Below are 15,748 nucleotides of genomic sequence, written 5' to 3' on the forward strand. Positions count from 1 at the left end.
CCCCCTCCCCCAATCAAGTCTTCCTCCCTCCTCAGCCCAAAGAGCAAGCAGGTTTCTCTGCCCTGTGGGAGGTCCAAGGACCACCCACCTCCATCCAGGTCTATTAAGGTGAGCATCCAAACTACCTGGGCTCCCACAAAGCCATTACGTGCAATAGGATCAAGAACCCATTGCCATTGTTCTTCAGTTCTCAGTAGTCCTCATTGTCCATTATGTTCAGCGAGACCGGTTTTGTCCCATGCTTTTTCAGTCCCCGGCCAGCTGGCCTTGGTGAGTTCCCGATAGATCATCCCCATTGCCTCAGTGTGTGGGTGCACCCCTCGCCGTCCTGAGTTCCTTGCTCGTGCTCACTCTCCTTCTGCTCCTCCTTTGGATCGTGAGACTTCAGTCCAGTGCTCCAATGTTGGTCTCTGTCTCTGTCTTCTTTCATCGCCTGATGAAGGTTAATATTCAGGGGGATGCTTATATGTTTTTCTTTGGGTTCACCTTCTTATTTAGCTTCTCTAGAGTCACGAATTATAGCCTCAATGTCCTTTATTTATGGCTAGAAACCAAATATGAGTGAGTACATCCCATGTTCCTCTTTTTGGGTCTGGCTTACCTCACTCAGGATAGTGTTTTCAATTTCCGTCCATTTGCATGCAAAATTCAAGAAGTCATTGTTTTTTACTGCTGAGTAGTACTCTAATATGTATATATTCCATACTTTCTTCATCCATTCTTCCATTGAAGGACATCTAGGTTGTTTCCAGGCTCTGGCAATTACAAACAATGCTGCTATGAACATAGTTGAGCATATACTTTTGTTGTATGTTTGGGCATCTCTTGGGTATATTCCCAATAGTGGTATTGCTGGGTCAAGAGGTAGGTTGAACCCGACTTTCCTGAGAAACCGCCACACTGCTTTCCAAAGTGGTTGCACAAGTTTGCATTCCCACCAGCAATGAATGAGAGTGCCCCTTTCTCCACAACCTCTCCAGCAGAGGCTATCATTGGTGTTTTTGATTTTAGCCATTCTGACCGGTGTAAGATGGTATCTTAATGTTGTCTTGATTTGCATTTCCCTGATTGCTAAGGAAGTTGAGCATGATCTTAAGTGACTTTTGGCCATTTGAACTTCTTCTGTTGAAAAGTCTCTGTTCAGCTCAGTGCCCCATTTTATAATTGGATTGATTAACCTCTTGCGGTCTAATTTCTTGAGTTCTTTGTATATTTTGGATATCAGACCTAGAGAGTTGAAGAAATGCCCCATAGAACCTGGAAGTTCAAATGTCCACCCAGGAAAATCACATTATTATTTATTCTTTTCCTTTTGAAACTGTCATCTGAAAGGTCTTTTTCTTGGGAAGAAACTGCCTACCTCACCATTCATTCTTGGATCAGATTCACAGTGAATTCCTTGTGAAGATCAACATATTGAACTTCATGGGGGAATAATAATTGAAACCCTGCCTCTTCTTAGTTTTTCTTTTGTCAGGTAAGGTGTGTGACAGTTTTCTTAATTGCTTGTCATCTAGCCTAGTAATTTAACTATACCTTGATTTCAGAAACATCTATTTTCATACTTAAAAAGAAGGAAAGAAAGATGAAAGGGACAGGACAAGGTGAAGGAACCCACAACACAGAAGACCTCTAACAGTAGGAAAGAAGAAGTAGTCACTGCATTGAGTGCTCATGACTCAACCTGCTAAACAAGCAGAATTTTCAGAAGATTTAAAAAGTCTGTTTATTTGAAGAAGTCACATGGAATAAACTTGCCACAGATCATCTTTAAAAGGTTTTTTTTTTTTTAATGTAGTAGCTTTCACTATTAAATTGGTTCAGACAGTGCCGATGTGGCAGCCCTTTTCCCTCCTAAGTTTATGAACACAAGACTTTCTGTGTCAAAGCCAGATTTAGAATATCCCTCATGTAAATTCCAGAGAATAATTCAAATTTTAAAAATTAAGTTTAAAATACTTCCAATAATTCTGTTCAAGATACACTTATTCAAAGTGGTGGTTCTTCCCCTCCATCCAATACCCTCTGGTTAAAATTGACAAGTTCTAAGTGTGAATATTAAAATACTGTGGAGGAAAATGTAGGGAAAGTTTTATTTAAAATAAATTGGAACTCTTTTTGGAAAACAGAGATCAGAGACAAGCATGCAGGGTAATTCAATTTAGAATCCTTTTACTTGCTTAGAAGGCTGTGTCCCCTCAGAGCGTTGACACAATCCACAGTGAACACTTCCCAGAAGGTTCTGGAGTCAAATGGCCAAAGTGCATTTTCATGGGTAAGAATTTGAAAAGTTATAGCGAGAAACTTTAGAAGTACACATCAGAGTCTATTGCAGAGACAGCCTTTGAAGTGTAGAGTGCAGAACCAAGGCCATTCGGGCAACTTCAATGACTATGGAAGGACAGAAGTCTCCATCTGCTTGAGCTAATAGGCCAGTGACCAGTGGCATTGTAAGAAGATGCAACGAGTGGTTCAGTGAGAACTGGCAGATTTTGTGACCATTTATGCAAGTTCTTTCTATTACAATAACAGTCAGGTGATGCTATATAGTCTATCTCATTATAGAACCCCTTCTGGGCCTTGAACATGCCTTTATTTTCTGTATTTAAGAGACAAACGTGTTCTATCGATTTCACAGTTTAAAACTCAGGACACTGTAAGTTTAACAGAGGTCTTTGGTGGTAACAGAAATCACTTCTAAAATCAATCCATGAGATCATCTGCCCTGCTGGGGTGAAGGTTTCTGTTCAAGCTCCAGCTCCCACCCCCACTGCCAGACTTCCTACAAAGGAGGCTGAGAGATACCACCATAGATGGCTTTGGAATCTGACTTGGTTTTAACTTCATTAGTTCCGTCTAAGACCTCATTCAACTGGCATCTAAATCACTCTTCAGAGTAACCATGAGCCTCTTCTTCCTATTTTCTGAATACTAGCATATTCTCCATATTCTCATATCCTCCAGTGTGCCATGGTACAATGTTTAAATTTTTATTTACACCACACCACTCTGAGTAATTTTCTTCAGTCTTTATACTATGGAGGGTCTCTCCAATCCAGGCACTGAGAGCATCTTAAGTAGCCTCTGGTTTACATAGAAACACTCATCCTTCTTGTCCATATTTATGACCCCTGGCAGCCTTTCCCAAAATCTATAAGCTTTGTGAGGGACTGGTTCCATCTAGCACTCTTGAATAATGTACAGAAAGCAGATTTTAGTTAATCTGTGAGTAAAAGGTAAGAATTTGACATTAGTTAAGCAGTTCTTTGAGTTGTAGTCCATTGGTACCTATAGAGGTGCTCTTAGCTGAGGGAATGCCAAGTGCATTTGACATCTAAACTAAGGCACTGAAAATGCTGCATAAGAACCACTACTTGTAGATAAGATGTGGTGATTCACTATGAAGTCTCAGTACCTCTGAGGGAGAAGCAGAACAAATGCTCCAGATGTAAGGCCAGCCTGGGCTATATAGTGAGTTCCAGGTCAGCTACAACTACACAGTGAGAATCTATCTCTAAAAATCAAGATATTCTTTTTTTTTGCATGCAAGTGACCAGTAATAAGATACTAAATATGCAACTTATGAAAACTCAGTACATGTAATAGTTCATTAATAATAAAGGAAATATATGTGGGGCTTTTAATACTTAATAAGAAGTTTGCTATAAATATATAGATGAACATATTTAGATACAAATCTATAGAACTACATATAGAAAATTCAGAGTATTTCTCTATTAGATAACAAAAAATTAATGAACCTGAATTGGATAGTTCTCTTATTGATAAATCTATAGAACCAAATCTTTTCAGTAAGATAGACATACCAAAACGATCCATGAACTGTATAGAAATTAAGAAGGAGGGGCTGGAGAGATGGCTCAGAGGGTAAGAGCACTGGCTGCTCTTCCAGAGGTCCCGAGTTCAATTCCCAGCATGGTGGCTCATAACCATCTGTAATGAGACCTGTTGCCTCCCTTGCCAGCATTGTATGCTTAATAAATAAATAAATCTAAAAAAAGAAATTAAGAAGGAATCATCTACAGGGAGGAACAAGAAAGGAGATACTGCAGGACAGCTGAGAATGCCATTGTAAATTGACTTTTTGCTCCCAGCCATTTGCTCATCATAAGCTCAGACCCTCTATTACATAGCTGAAGTCTTCCCAAAGGTGAACACGTGTGTGTTTTCAACCATATGGACACAGCTTAAAACAACTTTAGTCAATAGCAAATAGTTGGGTTTGCCGGTTCTTTGTCAATACCTTAAGTGGCTCTGTAGTTTATATCTGCTTCCTTATTCTTCAGCCATTTTTCATGAGGACATGAGAGATACACAGAGCAGAACTGAGGCAAGCATGCAGTGACCAATCAAGGCAGCCATACGTGTAATCAGAAATAAAGCCACTTGAGTCCAGTCTGTGGCAGTAACTCTCAGCTAATCACATACATGCAATGAAGAGACCCAGGATAAACTAAGATTTTGTGTTCTTTTGTTATCTATCAATATTGTGACCATAGTAACCTGATACATTCACAGATTAAACTGAGCAATGGGTACAGTCTTCCCTCATAGGAATTAAAAACAAAACAAAACAAAAAACCAAAATCCCTTTCTTGAGATTGATTCTTTTTTTGTCTTCTTCCACAAAAAAAGCAGCAAATTCACAGCTGAACAGTGGAGAAAGTCCTCTCCAATAATTTTTTCTATATTATCCACTGGGTTCTGTTTTTCTTCACAGTCAGGTTAACAACTCTATTGACTTTAAAATGAGGGAAAAAATGCCTCTAATTTATGGAGATTCCAGTGACTCTGTGACCTCATCTGAAGTCAACTTTGATCGTCAGTGTAGAATTCTGATTGGGGTTGTGAAACTGTCCTCTGGTTATGATGGGGCTGTTTTCTCTTGAACTACCATCAACTGTGAATATTCTCCTGACAGCCACTTAAAACTGGGCCCACTGATTTTCAGTTATGGAGATTGGAGGGCTTAAGAGACACCACAAAGATTTATAACCATTGCCAAGGGAGAGGAGCTCACAAGGCGCCCCCTTTCCCAAGTATGTGTGTGGTTAACAGTTGCTGGAGGAGACAGGTGATTTTCTTCAATGGTATAACTGCCTGTCAGTAGCCAGGCTTCAGTCAGTAATCCATTACCATGTTCCTGTAGGTAACACCATTAGACTCACTAATTCACAAGACTACACCTGAATAGATCATCTCTTTGTTTCTGTCATCAGCACGTTATCTGGGACAGGAAGACACTTGTTCATGTCTTCTCAGAGGAAGTTCACATAGCAGCACACTTAGGTCCGGGAGGGACATTGAGAAACCTCGCATGTGGAAGAGGCAAAGCAGGAAAGCTAACTAAATGGACTCTTCACCGAGGAATCAGTAACGTTTTCCTTTGCTCTGTTTAAAATGTCGAGACTTTTTGTGAAAAATCAGTTTCACTGTTAAAAAAATGAGGAACTCAACAAAATACTTTTAAGACCTCAGTCTAAAAGTACGAGGATTGCCATTTTCATCCTGACCACACTGCAGAGGCTATCACATAGCTCTTGTGATAAGGTACTGACTTTTCAGATCAAAATTTTAAATGTTTTAATTAATAAGTTAGGTTTCTAAATGTTGTCATTCAATTGTGCCACTTTGTTCTCTTAGCAATGACTAGGGTAAATCCGGATGGTGGGGACTCAAGCCTGCACCTCTGTTCTCAGTGTTCTTCTCAGCCCCACGCTCCTTCCTGATCTCTAAAGAACACTCGGCTCTTTCCCACAGCGGGTTCACACCGCTTTTCTAATCTTCAAAGGCCAAACATTATTTTTCTTCAATCTTAGTTTATAAAACAGCCAACCAAATAAGTATCCCTCAATTCCCCAAATGACCAGAGACCTGTGTGCCCTTGTCAGTCACTATGATAGCACACTGTTTTCCTTTATTTACAGTTCTATAAACATCTACTCATAATTCATATGCATATTATTTGACAAACTAATAAGTATAAAGTTTATGTGGGGTGTCCACGTTGTCTTGTTTATTTTTGTATTAACAGAATCCAAAGCAAAACCTGGCATGCACCATATGCTCATTATATGGATGAATGAATAAAGGAATGACCTCCTAAGACTTCATCAATGTTTTCTTCACCATCTTTATAAATATTATGCAGCATTTATAGACAGTATGCGTGTGTGACTCCCTCGGTTATCTTCCTAATCCGCACAGGACCCTCCTTATATGCTTACACATTGACTTCCATTCAGTTTGCACCTTTCTACCATTCTTCTGTCTGTTACACTTGCTTGTCAATGACTATTATCTGAGCAGATTCAGGAAATCATTCTCAGGTTGGTCTTGAGATGTAGAAACGAGGGAGTCTCTGTGAGTGGCATCATACTACAAATAGAGGAGTCTCTGCGAGTGACATCATACTCCCGGCCACTACAAAGATGACTCCCTCTGGAAATGAAAATGGTGGCTTTTTTGCTTAAGCAAAACACTTCGATGAGTTTATTTGATATGAGTCAATGTTGAAAAACTTAAATTTATTAATGAAAACACTTAAATTTCTGATCTGGAAGGTGAAGATCTATACATTAGATTACAGTTTTGAAAGATGATTATTCCCACATTCCTGTTCTTCATTTCTATTGTCACGTGAATCACAAAGCCTTTCTTGGATATACCATATCTATTAGGTTTTTTTGTGTATTGAATATTGCATAATGTACTTTTATGTGCACCTGACTACATAAAGTGGAATGAGTAAACATGAACACTTTTTGTCATTGAGATATTTCAACATTCTTTAGAGAAAAGACATATAGCCTCTAGCTTCTGCCTACATTCTTTTTCTTTTTCTTTTTTTGGATTTTCGAGACAGGGTTTCTCCGTAGCTTTTGGTTCCTGTCCTGGAACTAGCTCTTGTAGCCCAGGCTGGCCTTGAACTCACAGAGATCCGCCTGCCTCTGCCTCCCGAGTGCTGGGATTAAAGGCGTGCGCCACCACCGCCCGGCCTTCTGCCTACATTCTTATGAGTACATACGGTCATAGCATTCCCCTTTTATACAAAAATTGTGCATTTGAATTGCTTCCAATAGGTTCTTTAGAGAATTTTCATGTGCTCACCATGGAGAGCAAAAGCATAATTGATGAATGAAGGTGCTAAGGTAAATAACAAACAAGTTCATACCTGGGACTGAAATCTTCCCTGCAGTGGGGTGATCCATCTCCATAACGAGGCCATTGTGCAATACCTGAAAACAGAAACCAGAAAGAAAGAAACCATCTTCAATCTCAAGGCATATGGACAGTCGACCTTACTTAGTAAACCACTTAGTCAACATTGGAGAAAGATATTACAAAACAGATATCTTTTATCTGTCATTTGAAAATAAATATTTGAAGTGTTTCTTATTGTCATATATGTCAATTAAAGCCAAAAATGGCTATGAGACTCATGAACTGGAAAAATACATTTATACAAAATCTCCCTTTATTTTAACTATAGCTGATCATCTCCCCCCTTTCATCTAAGTCTTCTACTCTAATGTTAAAAGTCACCGTGTGTGTGTGTGTGTGTGTGTGTGTGTGTGTGTGTGTGTGTGTTTTAAATCCTGGCAAGACCTGACCAAGGACAATTAAAGCAGGGAAGGGAGTGGGGTGGGATCTGGATCTGGACCTGAGGAGCCCACACTCTTGTCAATGTATTCAATGCAATTTAAGAGATCATTCCAATGAAAGGTAAATCAGAGCATCCAAGGGGAAAGTCACTGCTGGAGGTGAAGGATACAAGAATGTTAAGAAAAGCAAATGGGCAGAGCTAACTGAAAGAGTCTAGAGCAGGGAGGTTAACCCAGTGATGTTTTCAAGGCTGATAGGACTATATAAAGAATAGGACTCTGATAAAGGAACACAGAAAGAGGAAAAAAAAAAAAACTCTTGCTAGAGGGCTTAAAATGTTCTTCTGTGCTGTGACCAAGATCAGATTTCCAGTGTTTCCTTAGGAAAAAGTGTAAACATAGCTTAGGGTAGACCTAAGGTCAGTAACTACCCAGTATCTCACCAAGGACATAAACCTGAGTGCTCTTTTGTTTGACTAGGAAACCTGGAAATGAAGGTTAAAATTTTGTTGTTGTTGTTCAAGAATCCAAAATTCTGCTAGATATTCTCAAAGTGCTTTACCTATTAATAGAGGGTGTCATGATGCCTTGGGGCCAGAATCTGTAACATAAATGTTGAATTACTGTAGATGAAAATTTTCTGACACAGAAACAAAATCCTACAAAGTTTTGTTTTGTTTTAAACAACTAGGGGATACCACGAGAATCCTATCTCAATCAATCCAACATGAATTGTTGGGACTTCAGCAAGTTGAATGTAAATGGTTTCTCCTTCACTGTCAACAGGGTAGGCCTCCCTTCCCATCCTGTACATGACAGAAGCACACCAGTGGCGCAGTACAGTTAAGGACTTTGAGTTCACACAAGAACAATAGTGATAATGGTTCTATAGCATTTTGAGGTTCCGATTTAGTGAACCGTATTGTCAGGACAATGCATTTATAAGATAAAGATACATGGAACAAAGGAGCCGATAAAAACATATTCTTCCTTGAAAAACTCAGGGAAATAAGAAAATGAGATGGGGGTATTTATGTCTAATAAGATTTTTGGCTCATACTATGACAGAAGTCATCAATAGGAAAACTTCACGGGTAACCTTTTAAGGTTAGATGTCCTAATCTGTTGTGCTTAAGTATTCTGGCATCTGCCCCGGTTATGCGAGGAATGACCACTGATTAGGAAAGCAACTCTCTAGCAAGCATTCAACTCCCACCAGTCAGGGCAGCACCGCACCATATGGAGAGCCCTGATAGGAATGCCTTGCTTTTCTTTTGGCATCACCAGGTTTGTACACAAGAGCTGGCCAGAGAAAACCCTTGCCAGTGTTAGAACTGTGCTATAATTTAATTCTGGTGTGGCTCATTCTCAGCATCCACCCAGCACAGCCTCCTTCTCCATGGGGGTGGGGGCTAAATGCCAGCCGGAGGTGCTAAATCTCAGTTCTGCTGAGGACAGGAACAAAAATACCAAGCTAAATTTCACTTGAAACAATTATCCGCACACTGAATCATTCTTCTCTTCTCGTATCCCTGTTGCCCTCCTGACTACCTCTTTGTAATAGCGCTGCAGTGCTACTCACAAAAGACAAAAGTGAGTGTTCTTAGCTAAATATAACCGAACTGATAGCATTGAAATTAATTAACGCTGAATTTTAATCATGTAGCAAATGTTAAGTGTCAAACGTGAAAGGGTAGTTGGTAAAGGTCAAGGGACATATGTCAAAGTTTCGTGAAACGAAGCTAGCGGCAGTTGATTGAAATTTTCCCCAGAAGCTGCATTAGGGATCACACTTCCTTCACCTCTAACTTGATTGCTGTCTGCAGTAATATTTCCTGCTTGAGTCTTTTACCTGATCAATACTTAGCTTTAAGCAAAAACACAGGAAGCTAACTGCCACTTCTCGTTGTCATTTGCTGTGACGTTTGTACAATGAGGCAAATGGGCTGGACTGAGCTCCCATCTGTAGAAAGGGCTGACTCTACTCCCTCGCTTGGCAGAGACTCCTCTTTAATGTCCAGTGTGGAGTTGAGAAGATTCCACAGTCTTTTCTTATAGCTCAGGTGCCATCACCCCAGAGATAGCACTATCCCTGGAAAACTGCCCAGTGACCTGGAGTCTTGGGTCATTTTCCAACCTTGCTTGTGGAGCTTTGCCCAGTATCATTTTCAAATATTTCAGAAGTCAGAAAACTATATCCTGACATAAATCTTACCTACCCGCTTCAATGTGTTGTCTTGTCAAAGCTTCATTGGAAACTGAGGCATAAACCCTGCTTTTCTTTGTAAAGGGTTAACAGATGCCCCCTTTCCTTTTCTCATCTAGCTAAGGCATCAGTGTTTAGAATTTGAATGCAAAAAATTGAATAAAAATTTTCAGCTCTATTGCTACTAAAAATGGACTAGAGAATCTTCAGGGACCTTAACAGATATTTTAAAAACTTATGTGTATATTGTGGTACAGGGTGCAAATGAGAGCTAGTGCCCATTTAGGCCAGAAGAAATAGAATCAAATTTATTGGAACTGGAGTAACAAACAGATATAAGCAGCCTGATGGGAGTGCTGGGAGCCAACATGGGTCCTATGAAAGAACAGTGTACCTTTAACTAGAATTTTCTTGCCAGTTCCAATCAGGGACTTTAAACTATAGCTTTTCTTCACAAGGATTTCATGACTTTAACTTCAATCTGATCATTCAGATCCTTCTTTTTGCACACTAAATTATTTCAAAATCAAGACAAAACCTTCCCTGGAACTCTTATGTGAGTTTGACCTTTGGCAGTGTGTTTAGATTTGACTGTTTTCTCCCATATTTTCCTTATTTTATTCTTTTTACACCTTTCATTGTTTGGTAGCTCCTCTAAATTTTATTTCTTCTTGATGTTTCAAAAGCCTATTCTTGCCAAGAATAGAATCTTAGATAGTGCACTAACCTCTTTAGGAAAGTATCAGGTCTACTTAGAATAAGGACTCTCTTTCTTTCTCAAGGGTTTTATAGAGTGACAGCCTAATGATCGTCAAATGATAATGCATTAATGATGGGATGATAAATGTATACCTTAGAGTGGTGTGAGAAATAAAGTTTAAAGTAAGTCTTTTTATAAAGGCCTATGGAAGATGAAGAAAAAGTCTGTATTGCAGCAATAGAAAAACAAACAAAAGAGCATAAAAATTAAAAACCCGATACCCTCAGTATTACAAGCACAGGCCTGTAATCCTAGCTTATTGGGATACTGAGGCAGGAGAATTCCAAATTCAAGACCGGTCTGTACTACAGCATGAGTTCAAGACCAGCCTGGACAAGTTAGTAAAACCCTGTTTAAAAATTGAAAAGGGAGGGAGGGGCTTGGGATACTGCTCAGTGGTAATGTGTTATGTATAAGACCCCAGGTTCAATCCCCAGACCACACACACACACACACACACACACACACACACACACATGTATCCAGTGCAAAGCTTTTATGGAAAGCAAGAAAACCACTTCAAGGCTACACTTTCTTTACATGTATCAAAACTGAGATAAAACCAACAAGGGCATTAGCAATAATCCCCGAAGAAGATGAATCTACGCTATTTACTGTGAGTCCTCATCTGATAAATTCACTTAATTCAACAAACTCCACACAATTCTGATACATCAGGCACAAGGAAGGGGCAGGCAGTATTGATGAATGAATTTGCACCAAAATTATCTATAATGGTAAGAGAAGGGACAGAGAATAAGAAACTTGAACCAATCTAGAACAGAAAAGATGCTCCACAAGAAAAAAGCAATATCCAATGAGAAGTAAATATTTAACATTTGTTTTAGAACTAAGTGACTCAGGTCAAAGAGGTCAATGAAGGTCAGCACAGACAACACTGAAATTAAATATTAAAACTAATAGCAACTATAATAAATACAATATTATCAGCTATAGCAAAACTCATTAAAGATCACTCATCCAATTAAGAACCAAACAGAGATTTCATTATATCTTTTGGTTGGCAAGATCAGACCAGAAGTAGTAACTTCTTTCCAACGATAAGATAATGGAAGCCTAAAGCAGTTGAGTACTGACCCAATCTTTTACAACCAGTAGGTGCCTGACCTCAGACTGTAGTTAAGTATGACTAACCTTAATCACTTAAGAGGCTTCTGGTAGTTGGACAGTCAGTCAAAAAAAAAAAAATAGAGAAGCATATTTTGATTTACCATGAAAATAACTATCTGATGTAGTTAATTCCATAAAACCAGTCAGTTGAGTGGAGCAATGACGCTGAAGGGATTACACGGCACCAGGAAGCACACATAATTAGTAAATTAAACTGCTCCCTCATAGGCAGCTAAGAATACCCCAACACAACATCTTGAAAGTTGTGCAGAGGGAAGAAATCACACCCAGACTAGCTCAGAGCAGCTAGTCATCTGGGGTGGAGCGCTGAAGAACTCTGAGGCCCAGAATCCTCACTAGCATAAAGGATAGGAATATCTCTGTGGGATCTGTAGGGATCACGTGAGATGATGCTCATGGCCCTGTTACAGGTAAGCTAACAGAAAATGGCAATTGTTTCTATACAGTCAGCACACACGGTTCAACCTTTGGCTCCATTAAGAACATGCTGTGTGGATGTGGGCATATACATTTGTCTGTGCAACATACATATTAAATACATCATCAGGAATGAGTATTAACTGATAATGAGTACAAATACTGATGTTTCTGTTTTGTTTTTGAGACAAGGTATCATTATGTAGTCCCGGCTGCTATGGATGTAGACTATGTAGACCAGGTCAGCCTCAAACTAACAAAGATCGTCTTGTTTCTATCTCCAAAGAGCTCATTTAAAGACATGTGCCTCTATGCCTGAATACAAACACTAATGTGCCCGATACAAAGTGCTAAGAAAAACCTTCCAGAAACGTACAACCCTGCATGTAGAATTCCAGGTAAATACCTACCAGTAGGTAGGTTTAACTGTTGTTATATAATATTATCTGTTGTGTAATAATATCTGTTTGATCATCTATGTATTTGATAGATATTCAACAAATATCTATTGAGTTTTAATTAAATTGGATTAACTGAATAAAGATCAGGAGTTTCTTTTGGTTTTATTATTTGATGGGGCTATTTAACTCTAGATTTCACTAGACACAAAGTTCTTCTACAATATATGTACTTTTAGAATCTTAGCTACTTATTTCCAGGGTTGCTTTGCAATGATTTTAGTTAGCACTTCTGGCTGATCTCAATGCTGTAGTGCAAACATGGGAAGACATTCCAGGGCCCATGCTGAGAAGCCATTGAAGGGACATAGTCATAGTTAACTAGAAAACATAAAAATTAGCTACAAAAATTAACAAGAAGGGATACCCCATTTGTGATGTAAAATATATCCACCAAAACCAAAGAACACAATTATGTCTTCTTTATATTATGACCCAACCAATAATATCAGATGAAATTTTCCATTTGTGGTATCAAAACACTCCAAAAATGAAATTTTTGGAGCATTTTGAATTTCATATTAAGGCCATTCAACATATGTCAACTGTAGCAATTTAATAATTCTTAGTGTAACAGAAGAATAATTTAGAAACAGCATTTGAGAAGCTATAGAAGCAAAGGTAAAACTTAGATACAGTCAACAAGGTAGCTCAACTGTTTATAAAAACTTCTCACAGAAAAAAACAAAACAGAAATACCATGAAGTCATGAAACAAATATCAAGGTAAGCTCTTATCTTTACCTAGCTAAAGGAGATCAGATTTAAAAGCTGGCGTTTGGAGCTCTCTTACTCCTTTGACTCAATTTCTCTTTATTTCTTTTTTGTTCTTTTCCTTTCTTAGTTTCACTATTATTTTTAGATTTTTATTACTTCAGTGAGAGTTTCACAAAACATGCTTTGATCACATTCAACCTCCCTTTTAACTCAATTACTATAACTAAAATTTATTTTCAACTTAATATACACAAACCTCTAACTCTTCAATTTCAAAGACTCGTAATTCTGGTGCTGAAGAGCTGGCTTATCAGTTATGAGTTCATGCTTCTCCTACAGAGGACACTGGTTCAATTCCCACATAGAAGCTCACAAAACTTTCTGCAATTAGATCCAGGGAATGAATATATATATATATATATATATATATATATATATATATATATATGTTCATGTAATCACTATTTAAGTGATGCAAAGAGGAATTATAATATATACATATAGCTCAAGAATACTGATAATACACTCAACATCAGTACAAGAATGAAATATTTTCAACAGGTTTAATTTCCCAAGTATGCTCAAACCATGATCAAATCCAAAATAATCACTCTACTACATTTTGTTACTCATTCTCTTATTTTTATACTTGTACCATATATGTGCATACAACCAAAAATTAAGTATTTAATTAACTTACATTTATCTCAGTGAAATCATGCACATGTATTTTCCGACCTGCTTTATCTCTGCTGTAGACCACAAGGCTGTGGGCTAACCAGGGCCATCAATGTAAAGTACGGTATTGTATAAATATACCATAATTTTGTAGTTGTTACTGGCATGTATTATACTTAATTTGTTTCATTGTGACATTCTTTTACATATACTATGTAATTGATTTTATCATATTCATCTTGCTTCTTTTGATTTATTTTCTTCCTTTCAATTCTGCTGATTTTTCCCCAACTAGGCCCTCTTCTCTTTTCATGCTTTTGTATCATTTTTTTTCTTTTTTACATCCCAGTGAGTTTCCTTAGGGTTGCTTATAGACAGATCTGTCTAGCATGTGACCTGTCAGCATCCAGTAATGAAGGGTATTGAAGCTCATGGGCCCCCAGCCATCTGAGGATGTATATGAAGTTAATTTTGTTGTTGAAACAAGATTCATTTTTTTCAGTGGTGTGCTCACTGGTAAGATTCCCCATGTCCCTGCAAATACACCCTAATTTAGCTACCTACTGTTTTCTTATGTGCTTTGCATTTATTTTACTGTGACTAAAAATGCAACTATTAACATACTTTTTCATGAAACTATTTCTCTAGAACATATACCTAAAGAACTGATAACAGATGTGTATGTATTACCAGGTAAGAACCAAGTGCTTTCTAAATAGTTTGTAAATGGATTATTTTCACTTGCTCTACATTTGTTGGCAAAACCAGGTATTTGAGTATTTAGCTTTGACCAGTTTATCTCGTTGAAGCTTTAACTTGCATTTCCTTGGTTTACTAAGACAATGGACACATTTTCTCAGTTCAAAAATTTACATGAAAAATTCTAGACTCAAACCAGGTTTAACAGTTTTGAAAGTAACCATAATATGAGCCTGAATCTATCTGATATTAAGATACCCTGCATAGACAGGCGATGGTGGCGCACGCCTTTAATCCCAGCACTTGGGAGGCAGAGGCAGGTGAATCTCTGTGAGTTCGAGACCAGCCTGGTCTACAAGAGCTAGTTCCAGGACAGGCTCCAAAGCCACAGAAAAACCCTGTCTCAAAAAACCAAAAAAAAAAAAAAAAAAAAAAAAAAAAGATACCTTGCATATTATTATACACTGGGGAGCAAGGAGAAAATGATATTAGCAAAAGAACAAACATCAAAATGAAGGGAATAGAGTGGGCATGTCTAAATAATTCTTGTCAAAGGAACAAATAAAGGAGAGAAAAGAGAGCCTTTTCACCAGGGGGATTGAACTATTAGCAAAACAAACAGAAAAGGCAATAAGCAAAAAAAATCTCAACCTAAAGCTTTTTTTTTTTCCTTAAAAAGTCATTCATATCACATTCACCCAACTCTTTCTGGATCCGTCCCCACCTCCTACCCCTACATCTTTGTGCCCCATTATCATTGTTTTATAACTTATCACTTCTATTTGTTCTGTTCATATACTCCAGGGTGCAAAGCCAATGACTAGATATGATCAACCTACCAGAAGTCACATCTTTAATGGTCTGTCCTGCTCCTTTAAGAGAAAGCCCTGCTTACTCCCTCCCCTGTCCACTGCTGAGGCAGGAAGATCTTCCTTCCTGCTTGCAGCCCAAGCCCTTCCTTTCTGTTTTTCTCCAAAAGAGGTAGCTGCTACCGTGGCTCCTTCCCCACCCATCTGGTTCTCCTTCTCTCTCTGGTA

General features: G+C 38.4%; 1 protein-coding gene across 1 annotated transcript in view; it reads right to left on the reverse strand.

The window, feature by feature from the left end:
• Positions 1 to 15,748, reverse strand: part of Sugct (succinyl-CoA:glutarate-CoA transferase) — a 704,072-nt gene that overhangs the window by 110,277 nt on the left and 578,047 nt on the right. The window contains exon 13 of the mRNA XM_057787829.1: positions 7,196 to 7,259. Within this exon, the coding sequence (XP_057643812.1) occupies positions 7,196 to 7,259 (64 nt within the window). The remainder of the gene's footprint in view (positions 1 to 7,195; positions 7,260 to 15,748) is intronic.

Source organism: Chionomys nivalis, chromosome 13 (assembly GCF_950005125.1).
Source record: "Chionomys nivalis chromosome 13, mChiNiv1.1, whole genome shotgun sequence".
NCBI lineage: Eukaryota > Metazoa > Chordata > Mammalia > Rodentia > Cricetidae > Chionomys > Chionomys nivalis.